This window comes from Prenolepis imparis, unplaced genomic scaffold (assembly GCF_030444845.1).
Source record: "Prenolepis imparis isolate NDT839.2.m4 unplaced genomic scaffold, iyPreImpa1.0 SCAF_9, whole genome shotgun sequence".
Taxonomy (NCBI): domain Eukaryota; kingdom Metazoa; phylum Arthropoda; class Insecta; order Hymenoptera; family Formicidae; genus Prenolepis; species Prenolepis imparis.
Genome location: NW_028141167.1, coordinates 7,839,816 through 7,866,459, shown reverse-complemented (window position 1 = coordinate 7,866,459; position 26,644 = coordinate 7,839,816). Strand labels below are relative to the sequence as shown.

The 26,644-nt window shown below is 39.2% G+C and overlaps 1 protein-coding gene across 1 annotated transcript in view; it reads right to left on the bottom strand.

The window, feature by feature from the left end:
- Nucleotides 1-26,644, bottom strand: part of LOC145940355 (protein Fe65 homolog) — a 151,191-nt gene that overhangs the window by 5,722 nt on the left and 118,825 nt on the right. The window contains exons 5-11 of the mRNA XM_083045412.1: nt 5,002-5,160; nt 1,673-1,902; nt 1,185-1,303; nt 916-1,028; nt 639-837; nt 280-407; nt 78-83 (exon numbers count right to left, since the gene is read on the bottom strand). Coding sequence (XP_082901538.1) covers nt 78-83; nt 280-407; nt 639-837; nt 916-1,028; nt 1,185-1,303; nt 1,673-1,902; nt 5,002-5,160 — 954 coding nt within the window. The remainder of the gene's footprint in view (nt 1-77; nt 84-279; nt 408-638; nt 838-915; nt 1,029-1,184; nt 1,304-1,672; nt 1,903-5,001; nt 5,161-26,644) is intronic.

Here is a 26,644-nt window from a genome sequence, read left to right as displayed (position 1 = left end):
ACAGAAAGTTTTCATTTTATAGTTTTAATTTATATTTTATTATAGAATGCAATTTTTATCATCGTTGTATATCTTACCTTTCGCTGTTAGAGAGAGAGAGAGAGATCCGTCCAAAGAAAATCAGACATTCATGAAAACAATGCAAATATATATATTAGTATAATATATGTATATACGTCGCATAATATTTAATAAAATAATATTGAAGAATCTGACATCCTAGAAATTTTTGGAACTCAGTCCTTCGATTCATTTAAAGATAATTAATATTTCACTCACCGACAATGATCTCTTCCTACGCCCCATACCCTAACCGTATGAATAGGCTGCGTGTTTAGTACGGTGAGATTCTCTGGATCGATCAGTTTGAGCGCCCCTTCGTCCAAGTCCATAAATAGATCCTTGCCCTGAAATATTTCGTAACATATTTCTCATCGCGTGTTTATTGCGCAAAATCGATGTTGGTTTATTCTATTGAGCATTAAGAGAAATCTAAATATACTTTGACTAATCATATATCTATTATAATTTTAAATTCTGTCACATTTAAATTATTTTTCTCATTGTTCGTATATTTTTTAAATTTATTGTTAATAATGTAAACTTTATCTATTTTTGATTTCCAAAAAAACACTTACATCGCCCCATCGTCCAACGACATCCAGCAGATCGTTTCTACCAAGTGAGAGATCCACGATACATTTGTTCACGGCCTTGCTGCTTCTCTCGGGTGTTAGATCTTCTTCCGCGATTTCCGTCCAACCTAAGGATCGTACGGCGAATCTGATCGGCTTGTCTCTGCCCTCGGAATCCGCTCTGGCGGGATAGCTTCTTCGTCTGAAAGAAATAAATGAGGTGAATCGATGACAATCGCTACAAAGACGGCCATGTGAGAGCGAGGCGATATTCGCTTACTTGAGCGCCAATTCCATCTTCCTTTTGTTTTCCAATTCCTGGTCCAAAGCCGAGCTCGTGTTGCTGCGAGTCACCGTGTTCACCATGCCGCTCAAAGTGTGAAAATTGTTTACCTAAAACGGTAGTATTGCAAATGAAATATATGTATATAATACACATAAATATATAATAATTTAATTTGAATAATTTATATTAGTAATATCAATAATATTATTAATATCAATAAATTATAATAATTACAAATTGTTTTAGTGGATCAATCTACTCACGCTATCATTATCCTTGACCAGACTTCGACGCGCTTCAGTTTTGGAATGCAACGGAGCCTCTGGCGGTTCTCTCTGTATGTTGCCACTTTTCACATGCCAATAATAAGGTCCATTCTCATCTAAAACAGCATTCGATTTTATAACTAATTTTATAACTAAAACTTGAAAGCTTCCATTTATAATAGCCGCGTACTAATTTTCGATTATCGATTTTATCAATATACTATTTCTTTAATGAAAGAAGATATCGAGAAAACCCGAGGATAACTTGAAGAAAACTAAAGAGAAATATCAATTTATTTATTAAAATTTATATTTTGTATACTCATTTTTTTGTAATGCATTTATTAAAATTTTTTTTACGACTTTTTTTTACCAAAGATTATTTATATCTAAATCTAAACATTATTTCTATATGTAACGATTATTCGGATTTCATGCATCGATTTGAGAATGGAATACTATTTCAAGCCTGCTCGACTACCCACCCTCGTGCTTCTGCCATCCGGACGGCAGATTCTCATCTTTATCTTCGGAATCGGTGCTATCCACGTCCGTCGGTTTCTCCTGGGTATTGTTCTGCAGAATCGCATTGTTCTTCTGGTCTTTTGGCTGTCGTCGTTTCACCGGCACCGCGTACAACTCGCTGTTCAGGCCACCCTCTACGTGCGGCACACCGCCCATCTCTGCGGTCTCGTTGTCAGGTTTCTCGCAATAACTGAAGTGCAAAGCCAAGAAAAACCGAGAGTCAAGAAAGGTAGGTTCAATCCAGAAGTTCGTCATCGCGACGATGTCTACTGAATATCCAAGCGGCAATATCCAAAAGTCTAGGAGTGGTCTAAAAGACGTCTTAAGGAGGTCTGAGCGATTTCGACATCTCTTAGAATTTTGTATCGTCTGACTACACCTTTAATCCAAATCATAGGCGGATTCGTAATTTTTTCTTTATATACATATATAAGATGTAATATACGCTAGGAAATACAGTTTATTTAATTTTTTTATTAGGATGTACAAAACATATTAGCAAAGATTGTTAGGAAGAACAAACACGCCTATGATTCAAATGTATCTTTATAAACATATTTCAATTCTCTGAAATTTTTGCGTGTACTTATAATATCAGAAAATAAAAATAAAAAGAGAATCAAGATCAATATTAATTAAAATCAACCATAAGAAGTGCAGCAGAAACAGGGAGTCATAGCTCTTATTTATTCAACAAGGAAATCAGCGATAGTACATAGTGCAAGCTATCAATTTCACCATACAGCGATATGCAAAGCTTCGTGAAAGAAATATCCATTTTTATTTATTGGCCGTAGTTTGGATGTAAAAATCTTGTTATTTACCATTCGCGCAGTTGCTATTCTCGGTTGTTACTATGGCCTACGCGCGACTCATTTCAATCCGTTTCGCATCATCACGAGGAGGCGGTCACACGCGACAAGGTTGTTCGCTAAAAAAAGCCCTCTCTCTCGTTCTATTTTATCGCGAAACTGCACGAGTGTGCAATTGTGTTCGTACTCTCGCGTGACTTGAGGGAATTTCAGTTTACGACTTGAGGGAATTTCAGGGCGAATCACGATCGCCGAAATAAGCGGCTTGATTTATCGCGTCATTGTCCGATCGTATTCATTCGTCTCGCGAACGAATCGACAAACATTCGGCGACGATCGTCATCTACGACGGAATGACAAATTGATTTCCGCTCGTTAGATCGTCCAACTGACGGCCGTGCCATCTCGCTCGTAAACCACTATTGATCCTTAGCTATGTAGTCGCCCGTTATCGCCGCGACGAGAAGTCCTCGCGTGCTAATCCAAGTCGGGCGCGACACGAGTCGGCCAGCAGGAGATTATTTACAGGGGCTGTAAAATAAAACGTCCTTTGCGAACGAGCGAGTGAGGAAAAATTGCGCTTCGTACTTGGTAGTGATGTCAAATTATATATATCGTGCACATTCATAAAAGGGACCCAAGATTTTATGCGAAATTGGGATGAATAAGAGAAAATGACCTGTATACATGCAGTGAAGAGACTGTAACAGGTGTCTGTCGCGTCTGTCAAGTGCTTGTTCCAGGGGAGGTAAAAACGTTCGAAGTTTAGTTTTATTTGGAACATTATGCAAATGGGCGGAACATTATATAATGGTCAGAAAATACGGGTGTGTGAAGTTGGCACTCCTATGTTATGCTATCATAGTTCTGTTAAGAGTTCTGAGTTATTTAGAACCATAGGAAGAGTTCTTGATAATTTTTAGAAATACTTCCAGTCATTACGATAACGAAAATCTGTTTCAAAAAATAGGGGTGCCAAAACTTCACATTTTTTTACACATCGAGTTCTAATAGTTTTGAGTAGAGTTTTAAGGTTCTTTTAAACAGTTATATAGTTCCTGATTATTTTTTGAAAGAGTTCTGCAATTTTTAGATAAAAAAACGTATCTTCGATATTGAAAGTATGTTTTTTTATCTCTATAAAAATTGCAGAACTCTTTCAAAAAATAATCAGGAACTATATAACTATTTAAAAGAACCTTAAAACTCTGTTCAAACCTATTAGAACTCGATGTGTAAAAAAATGTGAAGTTGGCATCCCTATTTTTTGAAACTAATTTTCGTTATCGTAATGACCGGAACTATTTCTAAAAATTATCAAGAACTCTTCCTATGGTTCTAAATAACTCAGAACTCTTAACAGAACTATGATAGCATAACATAGGGGTGCCAACTTCACACACCCAGAAAATACATAATTTTAAGAAGTTTAAAAAGCTTTCAAAGAGTTATATAATAAGGTGACAGTAGGATAATTTAATAACTTTTGATCGTTTGTCCCTTCTAAAGTATCCTAGTTCATTAATGTCACGAATTGTAGCGTCGATAAAGGATTATATTAATACTAGTGAGAATAATAATTTCACACGCAAAGGATAAGTGCGATACTAAACAAGCCAATATTCGCGGTCGTTTTTTAGTCTATTAAATTCAATCCGGTTATTCACATTTGCTTTTAGTATGGATCCAACTACTATCGTATATTTTTTAAAGTGAAATGTGTAGCAAGAAGCAACGTGGCTACCAGTGGAAAGAAAAGTATTTTACTTTGTAATACAAGGGAGCCCGAGAAAAGTCCGACTTGTATACTGGCAGCGCAAAATTGTATTTTACTTTCTGATACGAGAGCAGCGCGCGAGTGACAGATGATCAGCTGTTACAATACGAAACCGAGAAAAAAAATCTATATATGAAAATAAATGGTATCTACGGTCGACGGAAATTTCGCAAGATTATTTCGAGATCCTTTCTTAAGTCACTGTTGTTCGCGCGTGAAATATCGTGATAAATATAAGTCGTTTTTACAAACAAGAAATTTTTATGAAGGATAATATACATATACATATGATATATACGTCATGCGTCACGTACAATATGTAGTTTCATCAAAGTGAGTAAAGGTGATGTCACTGATACCACTTCTCTCGGCTCAACGTTCGCGATTCATTCTTCAAATACGCGATATTCATTGTATCTGCCACGCAGCATCGCAGTATGATATGCAACAATGTGAGTACACGAACGGATAGGTGGGATCTACACACACAAAATAGCCCTCATCTGCGAGCACAGGGTTGTTTACGCGAAACTCGGGTATTTCGTTTCGCGATGGAGCATTCTCGCTACTACAACGGCAAACAGAAGCGGCAACTTGAGACACACAAAAGAGAAGCGACGAACAGAGTAGTAACAAGCGGACTATCATCAGCAGGAAGGATTGGGTGCCACGAGATCACACGAGTGTGTTTCGTACGTACTTTCTCGACTCGGAAGTGTCCTTAGCGTCGATCGATCCTGACTGTAGGGTGTGAGATTGAGGCAGGATCGCGCTCGACGACGACGGGGATGACGAGCGGGGATTCCCGTTGAGGGTGTCGTCGACGAGAGCGGACTCCGCCACACCCTCGCAGCCGTACCTGAATCAGCATCGTTCATGCAAAGCATTACAAGGGGATGAATTGTCGACGGGCGGTCGTGGTGATGATAATAGCGCCTTCGCGATTCTCGATAGGATAAGTATCGCTCGTTAACCCTTAAGTGCACATGATACGTATCTGATGCGTTTTCGATACGATTTTTTTATTTATTTGATTCATTTTTTTTCTCATAAACAATTTCAAGCGTTTAAGGGTTAAGCCGGGCTCGATATTTATTTAAATACTACATTTTATAGAGATTTCTTAAAGTATTTTATTCATTTATTGTTTGTTTAAAAAATACGCCGTTTATTTAAAAAAAAACACTACTGCTTTATGCAATGTTCATTATTAAGATCTTACAATTAGTTACATATTAAGAGTTCTGAATTAAATCTTTTTATATAACTCCCAAAAATGTTTGTATGTACATATATTAATTATTATATATATATAATGCATATTTATATGTATGAGTTATACAGAATTTATGCGCGCGATATTCACGAGATCGATTTATAATACTATTAATAAATTTAATAAGGCATTAATCAATATTTAAATTTGGTTATTTCGGAATGCATTTTTATCTCGAATTCGTGCACTCTCGTTCGTCATAGGCGGAAATCGCACGGCTGCAAGAAAGTGACATTTTAATTAACGATCGAGAAACAGAACCGACGCGGTTAGTACAGGATTGCTAACCATGTCGAAGTAATTAAGGGATTAGTCGAGCGGTTTGCTGACTAACGCCAGTTGCCTCTCCTGAGTATCGTTCGGGCGTATTAGAGGAATATCTAAGGACCGACGTTCCTTTTGAACATACTCGAGGAATACGGATTCTAGACTTTGAGGCCTTTAATCGCCGAGATTATAATGAACTACTCGCGAGCTTGCAAGAACTTTTCCTCGATATCAATCGATTTTGCTTACTTTATGCTTCAAAGACGTTCATATTAAAAGTTTGAATAAATTAAAATGAAAAATGTTTGCATCAAGTGCGAATGACGTTATCTCTTTTCCTTTTTTAAATCTTGCACAATCATATGTTGCAATCTAGGGATGACAATTAAACAAATTATTAACAAGAGTTTTAATTTTTACTTTGGATTATTGTGCTTTTATTATAATCCTTGTTAAGAATCGAGCAGATGCAAACAATGCATCGACATACTTGTTATTTTCAACTTTACTAATTATTTTCCTAATTACATGATAATAATCGTAATAATTTCTCGTACGTGCCGCTAATTGGTGAACCTACTTTGTCGCTTGCAGTTAGAGAAAACTAGTAATTGCGTGCTATGTGGCTGGAAAAAAATTTTCAAACTTTTTCGCGTATTGCAACATACCGCGAGAAATAAAATAATGTAGAAAAAGACTGATTTAAAAAATTCGCGAATAAATCGTGCAGAGAGATAATTTTGAGAAAGCTCGTGTAGTTCTGTATAAAAAAAAGGAAGAAAGGCAAAAAATTATAATTTAATTTAAAAGAGTGACGCGAGAAAGATGACGACGACATGCATTACAGCACGCAAAGTCAAACGGTATAATTTCGCGCAAGTATTTGGGTTAGGAACAACATGAGGGGTGCTTTGGAAATTCGCCAGAAGTTTCGCCGGTAAGGGGAAAGCCCCTGTATTTTGTTAGAACACGAGAATGGCGCAGGACGATCGATGAGATATCGGTCTCTACTGAGAATTTCTCGTCGATCAACACTCTTGAGACTCTTTCAATGTCGTCGCATTCCGTTTCATACCGATATACGGATAGATTCGTCAATAATCGGATATAGTATAACGATTTATCGAATTATGAATATTATGACGCGCTCTCAATCATGTTAAACGGGTTATTAATTAATCCATAATAATCTCGTATTCGGCCGCATCGAATCGAACGGACCGACGAGAGCTTTATCGGGAATAAAATCGCAATCCTGACGCATTGACGTAATTCGTTTCGCAAGAACGTTAATTCGATTCCCGATCGCGAACCGCGATAATGTTATATAGTCGGATCGTTATTAATACTATTAATCCCGGGATTGGTGAGGTGCTGCCACACAGTAGTATCTGGAATACCGGGTTATTGACACTGGGCGCATCGATCGACCATCGAGGTCCATATAGTAATATGAGTTCGGCGATCTGAGTGGACGATGATGTAGACATGTAGACAATTTAAACCGAAACACTCTGGGATTCATCTGAGATGGCCGCGAATCGATAGTAAGATGATAATGGACCATGACTCATCTTTGTAAGATGAGAAATGTCCCGTCTAGAATTCTATAAAGAATAAGAGAGGCTTCGCATAAAATTGAGAAGGATATGCGTGAAATTAATCTTCAAAAAATTTATTTTCTATTAGACTTTTCTAAACTTCTTTTTACTCTGGGCTATATTAATGGCACGTCGAGTTAAGCAGCAAAAGAAAGATTCAGATAAACTGATCGCGCGATATAACTAAAATCAGCTACTGGAGGACGGTATAATTGTGATCCAAGCGGCGTGCGTACATGCGCGCATCGCCGTAACTTTCAGTCAGGTGTAATTAAACCCAATTAGGTCGTAAGGTGAGCAACTTCTGACGCACCTGGCTGGGTCGTAAATTACGCCGGCAAGTCTCCCCTTGTGTCTATCTCGCCGGCACCATGATTACAGTATTCGTAATTTTATGGTTTCTGCTCGAGAACGTGGATCATTATCTTCTGATTATATTGCTATCATCGTAAATCACGGCCTTTTTCAGGGAAGTGCGAATTAAATCGTCAGGTAAGGCACGCGGCGAAGAAAAATCATTGTTGTAATTCTGACGCATTGAATAAAATATATTAGATAAAAAATACTCGTAAATCGAAGATAGAAAGAAAGAAATAAACTAAATATTCACGTCATCGTAATATAGTCTCGTATAGTCTGTAATTAATATTTTAGATTTATGCTGTATCGATCGTCTGTTGATATGTCCTGCATTCTGCTAATGCCCATGTAGCAACTATCGGTTTTCCCCTATTAATGGAATCTGACAAACGCTTGACCACGACAGAGAGAGAGAGAGAGAGAGAGAGAGAGAGAGAGAGAGAAACCTAAATTACAGAGTGTCGGAAAGATCGATATTCGGGTGTCTGTGATTCACTGTCAGTGTTTGTCGATCGGCAGAAACAACAGCCGATTGACCATGACGTGGACATCAGCGAGGATAGGTGATTTGCATGAAGGGAGTTAGAAGAGAGAGATAGAGAGAGATAGAGAGGGAAAAAAGCGAGAAAGACCCTAAGTGAGGAAAAAGTGGCGCACGCCCGAAACACCGTGTAGGGTAGATGAACGTCCACGCAAAGTGCGGTACAGAGTAAAAAAGAGAGAGAGAGAGAGAGAGAGAGGGAAAGAGAAATGGAGAAAGAGAGTCGAGCTGCTCTTCTCCTCGCTCGATCAATACACACTACACAACCACCCAACCAACCCCCAACCCACACACACACCCTCTACCCCATAGCGCAACCCCTCGACCACTGTGTGGCGCTCACCCGCCAACGTCACCCCATTTCGAACGCTCTACCTAACTCAATGCACACACACATACATAGACACGATATACATCGAATGGACGATACTGATCTCTATCGTATTGATAAAACGGTCGTTGCTGTTTCTGCCGTCTTTTCAAACTGATCGCTTCGATATCGATTTTGCGACGATGCGATCAAAGAACGATTGGCATACGTGTTACGCAAAGATTATTCCCGCGAGAATTGCGAGTATCGGTATTCGACAGACGAGTGTCGTGAGAAGAACTCATGCTGAAATTCGAGCCTAGTATTGCATGAAAAGAGTTATAGCAGCGCTCTGTTATTGTTGGATTGGCTGCCTAGAACACGTAGAATCGCTAGTTAGGCCTTGTCGAAGCTAGGAAGTATTCCCCGAGGCCCTTTCACCCTTCGAGTAGCTGGCAGTGCCGCATACAGCCCGTCGAGGTAATTAAGTTTCGACCGATCCGATGGGAGGAAGTCTCGAGAGCTTCGGAGCCTGCTCGTGGTTTCTCCAAATACATTGGTGGCCTCGCACAATTAAACAGCTATTACAACTTTGTGCAAAAATCGTTAACCTCCGTAAACTCGTAAATTTTTGTTTCATCAAAAAAGAACAAAATGTATGTACAATTAAAAAGATGAAACAAATCTGAATTATCTCCCTTCTAAAAAAGGTATGTTATTGACATTGTTGTCATTAATATGTCTTTTTTTAGAAAGGGACTAGAACAACACAAGCGCGCGCAATTTCTCGATTTTATGTTAAAAAGAATGATACGAGTGAGAAAAGAATGATATAAATCGAGCTTAAAGTACTATAACATTTTAATTAAAACATATTATTATTTTAATTTTTGTAACACAATATTATTTTAAAATTTAATTAGCAAATTATCGCTTTAATCAGCTGATGTATGTCAAAAAATATTAATAAAGCGTAAATTTGCTAATTAAATTTTAAAGTAATAATACGTTAAAAATATTAAAATAGTAATATGTTGTAAACAATATGTTATAATGCATTATCTGCGATTAATATTTTTTGACAGAAATCAGCTGATAACTGTCAAAAATATTAATCGAATTTAAGGAATTATAACATATATTATATGTATAAAGTATATTATTACTTTAATTTTTATAACACATTCTTATTTAAAAAATTAATTAATCAGCTGATTTAAAAGTTAATTTGTTAATTAAATTTTAAAATAATAGTATGTAATAAAAAATATAAAATAATATGTTTTAAATAAAATGTTATAATACTTTAAACTCGATTAATATTTTTTGACAGTTATCAGCTGATTTCTGTCAAAAAATATTAATCAAGTTTAAACAAACTTTATATAAAAATATCATTCTTTTTTATATAAAATCGTGTTGTTCTAGTATCATAATAAAGAACGTAAAAAATTACATTAAAATATTGGAAATTATAATAATAAATTATAACTATGCGGCATAGAATATCAAGATCAATATAGAATAAATTAATAATCTAAAATTAATATACGTTATTCACTTTCTTGACGTGTTGTTAGGAATGAATCAAGAGATTAAATTCCTAAAACTCGCAGCGTTGAAAGCGAAGTTAACGATTGAAAAACGCCGATCTACGCTTGTTTCGTAATGAGAACGTGTTCCGATAAATGATTCAATTCCCACAAATAAATTGATTCGCAGAAGGAACTGAATCACCTCCGTGGGAAAGACTTCTTGGATAGTTAGACTGACTTTTTATTATGCTTTACTTTTTTATTTTTTAAAATAATTGTTATTTCTTTAATTAGCTTAAAAATATATCTAGAAATTTTATTGTTACAGTTTATATAATCTCTGACGAATATTATCGTGAATGGATTGCTATCTATATGCGAGCTATTGATTCTAAAAAAACGTGAAAAATTTCGCGCGAATTATTATAATCGTAAAATGTTTATCACGACACGATAAACTTTATTATACGGTGCACAGTCTGCTTTAGGCACAGTAAACTATAGTACTCGTTCCATTGCTATTCTCGGGCTAGCGAAACAGCGTCTCATCACGATCGCCATAATAATGTCGAGAAATTTCTCACCGAGTTAATCCGTTCCTTATTTCGATTAATCTTTTTAAGTACCGTGTTTCCGGAAAATCACGCAACATTTAACAAGGTAATTTCTACTTGCATAATCTCGCTTCTTTGCAGCGCGTGTTCCTGCAGCTAATCTTTTTCTTAAACGTACTCCGTGATTTATTCATACTTTTCACGCTTAACGCTTTTTAGCCAGCGCCTTCGCGATTATAGATTCGTCCCACCTTATGAAGACTTTATGAAGTCCAAGCAAATCGCCACTAAAGCCCGTTTATACTCCGAGTAACAAGATTGTCTCGTCATTTCGCGAGAGTAAGCGTTAGAGCTACCTGAAAAGTCCAACGTTTACCGGACGTTTATCGTTTCATCATCGGACCGCCACCGTGAAATCCTCACGATGGCCCACGACGAGACCCTTTACGATGTATTATAAATCGCCTGTTTTTCGTCGATGTCTTCCTTTTTACGTGCCAGCCGCAGTCCATAAACCTTTATGATCGGTCGTCGGTGAATCGACCGGCTATTCCGTCGCAGAGGAAAATTTGCGCGAGAAAAAACGCGGTTAATAAAGTTTCGAGCCGAGGGTGTATATTTTTTCATCGAGAAGCTCGCGCTCTCCTCTCTCGTCGTTGCTTTATGAGCCTTTTTTTTATGAAACTCGGAAATTCCACTCTCGCTAAAATCAACCCCTTCCTATCCATTCGGTTTCATCCGTCAAGTACATTAACTCGCGCACTGCCATGGTCAGATTTTAATCTAACTTGCACGATAAAACGCGATCAAAAACAAATCAGCGTCTAGAGTCTAGAGTGTCGAATTTTTTTACAGAAGAAAAATATACGAACGTTACTTTTTTTGAGGTCGAGTTGGTTTTTTCCCTCCGTTACGAGTATCGATCCGCGTTGCATTGGATTTTATTTTGCAATATCATGTCTTGTTTTTCATATTTGATAGCCAATTGCATCTCTTTCTCTCTCTCTCTCTCTCTCTGAAGCGATTTCCTCACGTCCCTGATATCGAATACTAATAAGCGCGTGAATATTAAATGTCTCGGAATTAATAGGACATTAATTAACGCATCACGCGTTTCAGTACAGTATAAATATATTAAAAATATTAACACACAAAATCTCGATAGATGATCGCGATAAAATCGTCGGCAAGTGCCTGAGGAAAATTTCTCCGCCGCAAGAGTAACGCGAAGCCCCCGATCTTTCCGATCTTCTTATAACGTCCGTGTAAGACTATTATCACTAAAATCCCTGGTCCCTCCCACGGCATATATCTCCAGGCCGAAGCTATTGGCATCGTCGGAACATCTTGCATCCTGGACAGGATGATTCGTTCGCGTTTACGAGCGTCCTCGCTCCGGATTTCAGTTTAGCCCGATAATCTCCAACGGCTGGGCATCCTGGCAAGACCTCTCTCGGGACATTATTCTTTCTATCATTCCCCTCCCCTTCTCTTTTTTTTCTCTCTCTTTCTCTTTCTCTCTTGCCAGTTTTTTCGGACTCCCAGACTGCCGGAGCTTTTTCAAAGCCCGACGTGAGAGGACTTATCAAGCACACCGACTTTCCGGGATCACCGATTACGTCCTGTAGGTATTACCGGAGAGAAAGAGGTGTCCCGGAAGAATAAGGAGTCCTTGCGGAAGACGGTACGCGACCGGAGAGTCTGGGACGAAAAGGGGGAAGATTCCATTTCCGGGATTTATGGGCGCGTCGCATGCATGTGACTCGCAGAGCGCGATGTCGGTTTCACCGTGTAATTTCCTCATACTTCACGTTATCTGCGGCCGCATCTTTTCTCGGTATTTCTGTTGCGAAAGATGCGCGCCTATACGAACAAGCGTTTCCATTCGTCAAACGTTTATTTCTCGCGTGAAAATTAAGTTTTTTTTTTAAATATTCGTCAATATATTTGCCTGTACTTGCAGCTTGTCGTTTAGATTCATGTACTTTAATACTTGAATTAATGTTCACGATAAGAGAATAAATTTTCGCTTTCCTATCTTTATTTTCTCGTAGTGCGCAATATTATATCGCTATAAAAAATTAAATTAATCCGGTGATTTAAAATTAACGCTTTCTCTTTGTTTATAGGAACAATTATATAAGGAGATAATAAAAAAATACACGAGATAATAAAAGTGGCCGGCAACGTTTCTTTCGGGGCAAAGCGAGACATTTATGCAACCGGAGCGTTTCGATCATCGATAACTACCGGTATATATCTAACCGGCCATTCAGGGCATTCGAGATACGATCTGAGGCGTGGTCGCACGCCGGCATAATCGCTCGTGACAGACTCGCGTGTACGCGGTGTTCTAGGCATCGTTCACTTTCTCTCAAGTTTCGCAGACATCGAATTAAAAAAACCCACCGTTTCGTAACGTTCATTTTTAATCGACAATTTTGCATCCATATGATATATTTGCATAATCATTGTCGATTATATAATAATAAAAAAGTGACATTTCGAAGACGCGATATTTCCGACACCCAGTATATTCATAGCAACTGAGTAATTACACGGTGCGTTCATCCGTGAATTATCGAACTCGCGATCGACTTCACACGGCGAAGATAATGGACCACCCGGATATTTTCTTTTACCATTCGTGTACCATTATAGAGCCTGAAAGATTTCGCCATCGCTTTCCAAGCCTTGTTTGCGCGACGGCATAGCTAAGGACAGAAATATCCATCCCGACAGCGTTTCGAGAGGTGACGATTAACACGCGTAGAAAAATTGCAGTTACAACGAGAGATTTGGCTTAAAAGAAATAGAAAAAAATAACCATTTTAAAACTTTCGATTTCCTATAATCGTCGTTTGTGTTATATGTAAAAATTGCGACACACATGAGTGCAATTAAAATCTTAAAAGTCAGTGGCATTCTCAATTAAAAAATTAATTTAAAGTTTCAATGATATATCAATATCCAATTTGTAATTTTTGAAATAAAGATAATAATTAAATTTATTGTGTTATAACAAAAATTAAATTACGATTCGTAACCAACTGATTGACAATTTAAAATAGAATAGCAAATAAATTCGTCGCGCTAATAGGGCTAGATATTTGATTGTAATTCACACGGTGTAGCCTCGTAGTAACCCAATCTGCAATTTGCTGTGCAACAGCGGTTAAATTCAGTGTTAACAAGCTATATTCGATCGTATCGTAATTCACCGCGACGCAGTGATTAGTTGATTTGTAATTTAGGATATGGCAGAAATGGAGTCACGTTCGTTGAATATGACAAAATAATATCGCGCGAGTGTTCCCGTTTAAAAGACACGATGGTATCTTTATCCGAAGGTAGAACGACGGCGAGTATCTGTGCACCTGCTGTTATCTTAGAGCCTCTATTACCATTACCGGCACCTAATGCTTTCCGGGTGTTAATGGAAAGCAGACACGGTTTCACCACGGTCCCGGCTACTACTTACTATCGTATCGGGGAAAGGGGGAATTGTTTGTGCAGATACTACAAGGATCATAAAATCCATGGTGTTAAGCGATCCGGAGAGAGGCGCGATCGAACATCGTGCCTTTAGGCTCTTGGGAATTAATTAAATTTGTCAGCGATTAATACCCGCTTACCGGGATCAGGTAAGAGAGAGAGAGAGAGAGAGAGAGAGAGAGAGAGAGCAGAATTTCAACACTTCTGTAGGGCTGTTACTAATTGCGCGTTAAATAACAAAGCGCAGGATAAATTTAAAGGACCGAGACAACGAGAGGAGTTGCGACGACGACGACGACGACCCATGCCAGCCGTTTCGTCGTTATTATGCAAATTAGGACCGGCTCCGTTATTTTGTTACGCTATTACATAATTACGACGGTATACACATAATCTCCGGCATTTCGTGACCGCGGCCGTATGCCGAGCGTATTCGTCATAACGAGCGTAACGCGATAATTTCCACCGACTCCGTTACGCAATCGCGAAAATGCATACTGCACGGCGATGCACTCACAAACGGAGAATCATCGACTCGTTGAAATTCACGGGGCAACGTTCTCCTCCTCTATGAATGAATTCTCTATGGACTTTTACGAGCTTCGAATATTCATTCGCGGATCATACTTTGGAGTAATAATTTCGCGCAGCGTTGCAGAAATATTGTAATTGACCAGGAAACGAGGCAAATCTCAGCAGACGCGGTCTAATATAAAAGCCGCGGTAAATTATCATCTGACAACTAAGCTCGCAAAATACTCCGGCGTCATGCGAATTAATTTGTATAATTAATCTCCGGCCCGCGCTCACCCATGCCAACGTTCAACTTTTCAACAGGCACGATACTAACGAAGCGTAATCTAATTTACCGTCGGTTCGCCTAGCGAAGCTGCCTGAGTACTTCGGATTTAGAGACACTTGAAGCAGGGTCTGGCCGATGCACCGTTTTCAATCAACATAAGTCAGTTCCCTTCAAGCAAACTTGATCACCTTGCATTTCGTACTAACTAACATGAGATAAATATATTCATCGTATATAATTCATATTATAACAAAAGTGTAAGAGACGTAATTAATTAATTTTACTCTTTCATAAATAAATCCTGTCGGTGAATAATGAAGGAACTATAATGACACGTTAAATGTTTTTAATTGGAACGAAATATGTTAATGCTCACAATATTTCCCTAACTTGTTATCAGTATGCTTTTAGCCTTAAACACTCTCGACACTCCAAATGTGAACTTTGCGTTGAAAAACACGAGAAATTCGCAAACTACTACGTTAACTTCCTGCTATTCTTGTTGTGTTGAATTATTTCTTCAATGCTTTCGAATATTATGATGTTAATTCTAACTTTAAGAGTCTCGCAGACACACACATATATACACTGACCCTGAATTAAATATTGTAGGTATGCAAAGAAATCCATCTTTGGATCGTTTAGAAATTAATGAAGTTGTTTCAGGAAAATGGAGCTTGATATGAAAATTAATATTCCATTTCCTTTAATATTACTAATTATTAATATTTAAAATTATTAATATTCAAATTAATTAATGTGAAAAAAATGAGTCTTACATTTGCAGACACACATATATCCATGGATTTTGATTTTAGAGTACAACAGAATATCTCTCATATGCAAAATACGTGCTTTTTGTGCTGCTAGCTTATGCAACTGCAACGCACCGCGATGAAATATTCAATACAATCATCACGAGTAGAAAATACGTGAAAGATAGCGGTAATATGTGAACAATTCATACACGCTAGTTTATTCTCCGCGTAAATAATACCTGTGCGCCATTACGCTAAATTTCTTTAATATTGCCTATTACACTGCAATTACTTTTTACTGCACAAAATATGAGCGTTTAAATTACGGGGAATTTTCGTCCACAATGAAAAATCCACTCCAAATTGGCCGAAAATTACGCCAGTGAAAGGAACGAAGAGCGAGGACGAGACACCCTATAGTATAATACGCGAACATTAGACTTTACCGAGTCCAGTGATGTAGCGTTGTTTCAAAGGTCTACGGAAGTCAGAAGAAGGGAACGGACGATCAAAGGGGAACAAGGTAGATTGGTTAGGGAACGATCTAAGGCGAATACCGCGTCAGGGGAGAAAGAGGGACAGGATCAGACGGATGAAGAGGATTCTAATTTTAGAAGAAAGTGGGATTATGCTTGTCTTTCTCGAGAACGACGAAGCCAGAGCATCGAGATGAATCGAAACGAGCCCGACGTCAGTGAAATATGATTACGATTAACGCCCTCGGCGTCTTTCCCTGCCTTGTGAATAAGAAAATCGTTAACTCGCTTAGCGTTTCGTACTTCGCCCGAAAGATCACATTTTACCCGACAATTATTTCCAGCTCGAATTAATCGCGAAGCATAATAAATCATTTAAAAAAATGGAAAATATATGCTCGCTATGCACACGATCGATGCATTTTGTTTCGCGCATTTAAAAGATTTCGCTAATAATAATTCATTACGCGCCGAGGCTATTAATTATTAACGAATGAGCGATTTATATTCGCTCGTATTCTTAATATTCTCTTTCTCTTCCTCTTCTGTTATCACGAGTGAATGCATATTTTTTTGGTGCACTTGCAGCTACCACCTAAATTCCATTAAGCGTGCTCGTGACACTTAAAAAATTCGACAACGAGCAACGCCCCCATTGAACGTCGATGACAGCCGCGAGGATGAACGAGTTCTAGAAACCATTCTCGAGCGAGGGAGGTGAAGAAGCAAGGGAATGAGTCCGGGAAACGCGAGTGCTCTAGACGGCTTTAATTAACGATTGTTGCGAGAGCAAAATGGCAAAGTGGCTTGGCTGAGAGCGCCGGTATTGTGGACGTCGGGGCTGGAAAAAAAAAAGAGAGACTCGTTTACCATTCAACTACAGTTTTTCCGAACGAGTTAACGAACAGTACACTCGTCGAATGTGATCTCTTCCGTTTTTATTCTTGCTCGTTTCGCTCTTTAAATTTTCCAGTGTCCCGGCTGCTCTTCTATTGACTATCAATTTTTTCCCATCGAATTTTACGAAGTATCGCGATATTACTCACAGATATCTTTACGATACGATGTAATTAGTGGTCTTTGCATATTGATCTATGTCAAGTCGCAGGAAATTAACATTTATTAAAGAGTCACTCTTCTAGCAATGCGCAGTAAATATAAAAGTAGTCTTTCCTAGTGACTTTTAGACTCATTAGACTCTTGAAGTGAAAAAGTCAACCTTGTTACTCCATTAATAGAGTGCGTAATTTTAAATATCGCGCATCGATATTAAAAAAAAGTACAAAAATAAAAATTCTTTTTCTCCCGTCAATATTAATTACAATGTAATGCCGCTTATGACACAGAGTTGTTGATAGAGAAAAATTGCGAATACCAATTTGCTTGCAACAAGCTAATCTAATAACGCAGCAGTTGAAACATCGAGACTTTAATAATTTGGATCATCAACTGTCACATTGTTATCCTGTGTCAACGAGGCAGAAGGATGATAGGTGAACTGATAACTCGCGTATGAGAAATTTCATTGGCAATCGCGCGTTCGGCGGATTTATTCCGGCTTAATCGCTCGCGATTATCGTTATTAAGCGGCGCTCAAAAAAAAAAGAGGAAGTGCACGGTCGTTGCGTTGCATCGCGCTATGAACCGCGAAAAAGAGAGTGAGTGAGAGACGTCTGCAGTCATCGAGCCGGGCGCAATCCCCGCGCTTTTATACGTAATAACGCAGCCATGCGAGGGCGGCTTTTATCGACCACCCCCTTCCGTGTTCGCCGCTTCCTCGCCCTCGCGCTTCTCCATCTTCTTGCCCCTTATTCCTATGTTACGAACCCCCGTTTCCCCTCGATGGAACGGTAGACTTTGGTAACCTCCGAAGATCGCCCCTAACGTTAAGTGGTGGAACGCGAGAAGCACGGACTCTCGCTTCTTAACTCGTAGAATCCTTCAGAGTCCGAATCGGGAGTCTTAAATTTTATTGGCGGCCCCGGAAAACTATCCGTTCATCTATGTTGAATAAAGAGTGGCAAACAGCACTTGTAATTTCCCGTCCCGAAATTGCAATTGAAGAAAGCAACAACGGCGAAAGTATTATCTCAGTATTATAATACTAAATCTAATCATCTAAAATCTATTATCTAAAATCGCTTTATAATGGTCTTATTAATAATGTATATAAATAAATAAATATATGTATATATGTATAAAATTAATATCATAATTTTATATATTCCTTTTGTTATTCATATGTATTTTATATATAATTAATTTTAAATTTAAATCCCCTTTGTTCGTATCTCTATGACACAATGTACAGCTTTAATATTAGAGCACCAGATATCAATAACCTGCTTCGTCACCAAGCCTACGTTGTATATTTCAATCAATACGTATAACACATCAGTACATTACATCAATTAATGGCAATGTATTTATTTATGTATTTATATATTTTTGAAGAAAGAAATATAAATAATAGAAAAATCGCGCGGAAATCGATATATCTGGCACTTCTTTCAGTGGCGATACATATTTATTAACAATTACGCGTCTCTGTATGAAAGGAGTGGCGGTATGCTTTATTGCGAACGGTTACCGTTGTATCAGTTCAGTTATGCGCCGGCTCGATAACTATTTTCCGCTACCCGATCCATTTCACGGTGTACTGAGCAAAACGCGGGCCTCGGGACGAGAATTTGCACGCGCACTCGAACGGAGCGGAGCCGAGCGCGCGCGCGTCAGACCAGACGATTGCGGGTTGCATTGTTATCGAAATTGCATCTGCCGCGCGCATACATCGCGCATTATCATATACGGATGTGCGCGTCGCGGATAAGAATTTAAATCGCCGGTAATCGAACCGCGAACTAATTTATTTCACGGTAATTACAGGACTGGCGGCGATCGATTTAGTACGATTCGTTATTACATGCGTGAATCTTCAATTAAAGATCATTTTCTTTTCTTTTCCACGGTGGATATATATATTGGATGCACGCGGTGCATAACATAGTAAATATCCCGTTAACGAGGTGACCTTAAGCGATTGTTCGCATCGTTGAGTTTTAAGTGCGTGTTAAAATGCGGCGGGATCAATAACGTCGCGCTGAAATTATATTGTGAGTAAAGATCAATGACATTACGAGCGTTAGAACGAGTTATTCTTATTTCGGTTTAATGACAGTTTTAACGAAGGCATTGCTCATTCTGTTACGACGGCGACCAGTAGAGAAATTCGTATTGATCAGACATAAGTAGGACTAACTAAGGGAGGAGTGCATGAATGGTACCGGTAAAATAAATCATTGTTGAAAAATTAGGTCACGTCAGGAATGATACATAGTTGTAAAATTTAAAAGACTTTGATATTCCTAACATAAGAGTTAAAGAGCAGGAATGTGATTAATGTAGAAAAAATTCGTGATTAAAATGAACAAGCTTATGTAGTCGATGCTATTACATGAATGGTAGAAGAGGAAGCCTAGTACTCTCTCTCTCTCTCTTTCTCTCTATGGCGCGGAAAATCAATATTTAACCTATGATTTCTACCGCGGAACCGCAGTATAACCTATTACATATGAGGAGCGATCAGCAATGATCACAGCGCATATAACAGACAGAAGAAATTACTTACAATCAGCTGCCACGAAGATCGGCGTGCAAGATCGGTAATCGTGGCACAAGCTCAACCTCCACCGCACTGGGATTGTTATTCATTTAGAAACAGAGAATCGATACTCTTCTGTACCTAATTTCTTTCAACCCTTCTCCCCCTTTCTCCACCCCTCCCTTGAGCCAACCTCGCAATGATCTCGATCGGCTTTCTATCGTCGGTCACTTAACACCTCTCACGTTATCGCTGGAACAAATCGATGACCAGCTGATGACGATGCTGACGTAACGGGATTCGACCATCGATGGGGGTAGAAAAAAGAAAAAAGACGGGGGTGAACGACGCGCGCGAGAAACCACCAGAACTACTCGATGGTCGGCGATAGACTGAACGTCGACGATGGCGAACTAGGCGGTGCGCTTCGGGCTCCGTCTCGGCTGACTTCGGCGGAGTTCGCCACTGCCGTGGATGACGTCAAAGTGCCGCTGTACCATCGCGTGCTTTTACTACTGGTTACTGGTGCCGCGCGGTCGGCGGTGTGTGCAGGTGCATCGTGATGCATTTTTTAGTTCCAGACGTTTCGCGACTTCTGCATCTGGCGCCGCGATAAATCGTGAGACGCACGACGCGTCGCCGGTAATTAAGTGCCGCGGCGACGTAGGAACGCTGATTGCTCGCCGAGGAATTCATTTTTCTCGATGCACGTACTCGAGAAAACAAGTACATAATGTTCGCGAAATGTTCTAGATTAAATGTATGCTCTTTCGATCATCATTAAAATAAATCAATGCCGATTATTGAAGAAAACACACACACATACACACACACATATATATAATGTTAAAGTATTTATAAAATTATCCAAAATTGAAAATTTAATTGATTAATTTTATAAGAAATTGTCAAATATTCAGAAATTGACTATGAGATAAAAATGAATTTTTAATATCTAAAAATTCTTTAGATATTTTCCTTAAAAGAAAATATTCAAAAATCATTTAAAAATGTAAATAGAATTCTCGCACCTCTTACGAGCATCTCCTATCTCAGATAAAATGTGTTTTCTCTAAAAAATTTAAATATCACTATAAGAAAATCTCTTTCGTTTTCTTTTTCTCAAAACCTTACTAAGATGCAAATGTATGTGCACTAGTGTCGCGAGTAGATATTGTCTTCGTTCACGCGAAAAATTTTCCGAGGCATTCGTGATAAAATCGCAAGATACCGGCGAATAAATCTGAAAGTTTTTCCCGAGACAGCCATCGATGGCGACGGGGGACGAGGGTGAGAAAACGAGTCGAAAACACGAGCGAGCGAGGGTGGTCGCTCCTTCCCCCGATAGTGTTTGCCAAGGAAGAAGTAGTTTGTCTAATTGAGTAGATAAGGTGGAAGTTGTCGACAGAAGGGACGACTTGTTTACGCGACCAAGGAGGCTGCGGTGATATAGACTTTCCCTCCTTCCCTTACTCGCGAGATTCACGGATGGCAAGAGAACATAAATGTAGGCTGATCCTCTTTTTTCGCGCAATACATGAAGATTTAGTGGGCCGAAAACGAACGACTATCGTTGACGTGATATGGTCCAAGTTTTGCTCGTTACGCAATTGCCGGAAAGAAGGGGCAGGAGGAATATTAAATGGGCGGGCGTAATGAAGGTTTATAGCTTCCACGGAACAGGGGTTTATTGGGAGATACCGACTGAATTCGCAAACGAGATTTCGGTCGGGACGGAATTGGATGTACGATATGTCGAAAGTTCATTGACATATCGATCTGTGCAGAGCGGAAACAATTGGAATAATTATGACACAATACACATTTCAATAGTAAAAATTCAATATATATTGATTATAAGAAATTGACGACCGATTACTCTGCTTAATAAAATATCATAACTGTCTTTTTTTTTGCGTTATAAACATCATACGCATGTACATAAATCTTAACGCATGCAAACGCATTTACTAAACGACGAATCAATCTCAACGGCGTCGAAAGACACGCTGTAAGCACAGGATAAGCGTTCACGGTTCGCCGAAAATTACGAACAGAATCCGATACGTAGAAGGCCGCAACCCAATCAATAGGATACAGTGGACTTATCGGGAGCATTCTAACTGCCAATGACAGGTATATTTAAATGTGCCCCATTCTCCACCACTGCGCGAGAGAGTTATTCTCCTCCACCCTTCGCTCGAGGCGAGAGAACAGTGGAATAAAAAGATTGAATGAGACAGTGGAATCTAGTCATTTTAGAGCGACCGGTCGTCTCTTCGGAAGAACCAAGTAAACAAAAAAATTATAAATGCAATAAGAACCGCACTACGAGCGTAGTATAAAAAAAAAAGAACCTTTAATGACATGCGAATACAATTGCGACCAAATAATTGTAAGAAAACTTCCTATGCACTCTCTCTTTCGCTTCGTTTTCCCTCATATATCTCGATATAAAACGCTATAAAAATCTACATAATCACATACGGCAGTCTGATAATATATCTGCAATAGGATTCTATGCCCGATGCACTCGACAGAACGGCGTACTTTCCTTTATTGCCAATATTTTTCTTGCATCCCCTCGCGCTCGAGGGTTGAAAGACGCGCTGAATGTGCTCTCCTATCCCCTTTCCGTACGCGTAATACAACCCCATGAAATAACGCGAAATAACCTCGTCATTTCGTAAATATAATTGTAGATTCTATCGGTCGTTCTGACTTCGCGAGGGTGACGTTTTATGGTTTCATTCGTCACCCCCGCCGATGATTTCGCTGTGCATGCATTCTCGAGGGTCGCGGCGGAGCGTAGAAAGAATTCCATCGCGTCCCCTCCAATTGCTCTCGTCGTTCACCTTTATTTCCGTGGTTATTTATTCGCTGCGTGTCACAATGGCTTGTTTCGAGGTTCTACTACTGATCCAATAACCGCTCTTAGATGATCGATTTACGACGCGAATTTATTATTCATCCGATAATGTCTCGCCACTAGTTATTTTCGTTGATTGCACGATTTTGGGATAATCGGGTAGAAGTAATGAGGTATAAGGATCGCCCCATCGAAGGTCAAAACGTCATCCAAATTTTGCAATTTCGGATTTAAAAAAATTTAAAAATTAAATAGTAAAATATCAAAAATAATACATAATTCGGTTATATATCGTTTTTAGAATTTTTTGTAGAGGACGGTAGAGGAAAATTGGCGAGTATCAAGTACGTTAAATTTTCCGCGTACGCCATGTTAAGTACGACGTGAATCTTAAAGTTGCAAAATTTCTTAGATAAATCATCTCAGCACCTGCAGCCACTATCGAACTCGAGCAAATCTTCGCGGTCGAACTTCTAATAGCCCGCAAGAATTATCGGCGTCTTTGAAACTCTAGCAGAAGTTCAGAGAGCCGAGAGAGTCGAGAGAAAGAGCTATAAATTTTAGGCAGATATATATATTTTTATATATACAATATATATATAATATATAATTGTATACTATACATATATATAATGTATATATGTATATTGAGAGAAACCGAATAACTATCTTGGCAGAGAGGACAAGATATAACTTGCAGGACTGGAAATCATAGAGAAAGCGGTGTGGGACCTCAGAGAGAGGATCGTCCTCTTGTCGCGAATACGACGAGGATGATAAATTAAATCCCGGAGCTGAGCGCAGAGTCGCGTGAGCAATGAAACCGCCGAACCGGAAGTTATCGCGGCTCAAAGCACTCTAGGCTTTCTGCCGCGGCTTTGCTCCGCGAATATCCCGAAATTCCGTTATCGGGGCGACCGGTTACTGCGAACAGGAAGACATGTAAATCGCTTAACGTCGTCCCGATGGCTTCAAAAAAATGGAAATTGCGTTACCGCTCGTAATTTCCGCCTCCTGTGTGTTTAAAAACTGATGCGCGTTAAAAAAAAATGCGAGCTTAAATTGTAAAAACCGACAAAATTATTCCTAAAAAACCTATGAAGATAAAAGGGTAGTAGATATAAAATTTTTAAAACTTTGGCACGAGTGCGTAATATATATTACATTGTTTTAAAAAATATGTTGCGATTATTGTAAAATATTAATGTCAATGTTTATCAAAGTTATATCTTTTTAAACACAAAGAATATCTTTTTACTTTAACACATTGCGTTAATTCCGCCATGTGAGTTTTCTCTCATTATGAACAAAGTTTGAAGAAAGATGTCGCCATTTATAGACATCATCGAGGAATTTTTTTTTTTCTGGCAACGACTCGTCTTTTTTTCCGGATGATGGGTCGATCGAATGTAATTTCCACAAGCATCCCTGGAATTTACCAGTTACCTCCCTCCCTATCGTCAATAATTCCCCCTCAATGTCTTCTGCGTTCTTCCCCGCTACTCTCGTTCGTCCTTCTTCAGGATCTTTATTTCTCGAAACATGGACAAAAGATCGACATGAATGCGAAGGAATGGAGAAATAGACGAAGTAAAGGAAAGTTGGAAGAAGAGAACAAGATAAATAGAGAGACACGAAAGTGGAAGCTAATCCCATGATCCTCGCGGGAAAGTCCGGATGATCTCGCGAGCAAGAATACGAAACGTTTTTCCTGTCGGAAGTCTACTCGAACATCTCCCCCTTCCACAGAAGAATCGAAAGGAACAGAGTTTGGTCGTGGAGACACAGAGTGGTTGAATATTTATTCGTACCTTCGCTTCACTCGATACTCGAGACTTCTGTCGAATCGCCCGATAGAATGACCTCTTCAAGGTAAAAATGGTGCAAAGTGTCGGTCGCGATTTTTAACGAAGTCGCACATAATAATTTGAGCTTCTAAATTAATATTGATCTTCTGCAAACGTTGCGTGATTTTACTCAAAACGAAGCGTTCGAAACGAAGTCGCTAATTAGCGAAGTAACTGTGCGCGAGCAAACGGCACAAAGAAAATTTCTTAATTGAGAAAGTTAATTAAACCGAATTTTCTCTCCCGTTGTGCAATCATAAAAGAGTCGGACCCGATACGACGGGAAACGGAAATGAGTTACCATATCCGGTAAACGATCACTCGTCAGCCAATCGACGACTTGGTCTATCTTCGCAATCGATTCTTCTTCGACGCATCGCGATTCACCACAAAGCGCCGCGTTCGTGCTCGACGACTTGCATTGCAAAGCACTTCCGGTCGAGAGGATCCTCGTCGACGTGGTTGCTCCGAAGGAGGGGGGGACGAGGAGAGCCGGTTGGGAAGGGTCAAAGGGTAAGAAGGGTTCGTTGGCCCTTGATCGAGTCCTCGCCCCGCGCAAGTTGCCCCTCGTCCGCAACATGTTCTATCTACTAGCACGAGTTTACCTACATTTTCGAGCGGATCCTCTTCTGTCCGCCCACCTCTCCGACATCACCCTCAACTTTGTTCCCTGTTCGCCCCTTCGTGTTCGTTCGCAGATCAACGCAATCGCATAAAACGCAGGAAGTCTGGAATTTCTCGCTCTATATTTCTTTCGTCGGCCATATACGAGTGTCCGTTTCCTTTTTATTTTCCGACGATCGCTATGTACTTGCAATCATAATTTCCGGTCCATAAAATGACCAATAATAAAGGGAGCTTGTAATAAATGAATGCATTTGCCAATAGCACATTTCACAAGCGATTTATGAATATGTTATTTATCTACAGGATTGCGCGAGATATCTTGTTATTATTATTATTATTACCGAATAAAGCGAAGCGTAACAACTATAATATCTGATGTCAGAGAGAAACAGTTTCGTGTGCAGACGTTAGATTTTAGAGGAAGTTCCGTGTTCTCGGCGATATCACGCGCAAGTTGCATTTAATTACGCTCGGAATTTGCCCGCGGAAGTCGAACGAGGAATACAATCTTCCTTGCCTTGCATTTCGGTGTCCAGATCGATCTATCATCTTGTCTCGTACCCTCCCCGCTTGTTACGTGTTTACTTTGCCTTCTCTCCCCCCTCCCCTGCCTCTTTATCTACATCTATCTACACCGTTTTCCCTGGTTTTGTTTGCTTCTCTACGCTATTGCCGTTTTCCCTTTATTACCTTCCGCATGCACGCGACGCGTTTCGCGAGACCGTCGCCAGTCACTCGATTTCTCTATTTTCGCATCGCAATGCACAAAGTCAGTCGTGCGAGCGAGGCGATTTGGGACTACGAAATACCAAAATTTCCTCGACTTACTCCTGTCGCCACGGTTGGAAAAGAACGCTAGCTACCTCGTGGGATTCGCCGGCGACAAAGCGCTGAATTTTCGAATTACAATTTCATGCCTTCTGCATCCCATTTCCTTTCGCTGTTCTTCCGCGCGTACGCGTATTTGATTGTTCGAATTTTTCAGATTTTTTTGTTATTCCTTTCGATTAAATTCGTATCACGAATGCTGCGGTAACATTTATCTCTCCCTTTCTCTCATTTCTTTCGTTACATTTAATGTACTATATGTAATTCAACGTTTCGAGTATTTGATGATAGCATGGCTAATTTTTGATTTAAAAATATGCACCAACTCACGATTTTCTAAATTTAATAACTCGCGAAATCCGGCTTGTAAATTAATTTGTTTCTCGCAAGAATCGCGATATTTTATATTAATGCATTAATTGAAGAGAATTATCTTCCTATCAGTTTTTATTAGTTTAAGATAAATCCTTAAGAGGTTTGTTGCCTTCTATCTGTTTTTTTTTTTTTTTTTTAGAAAAAGATCTAGAGGGAGTCTAGATACCCGCGGTCTCTCATCCACTTAAGATACGTCGACACGGAAGCGAATCCCAAAAGGA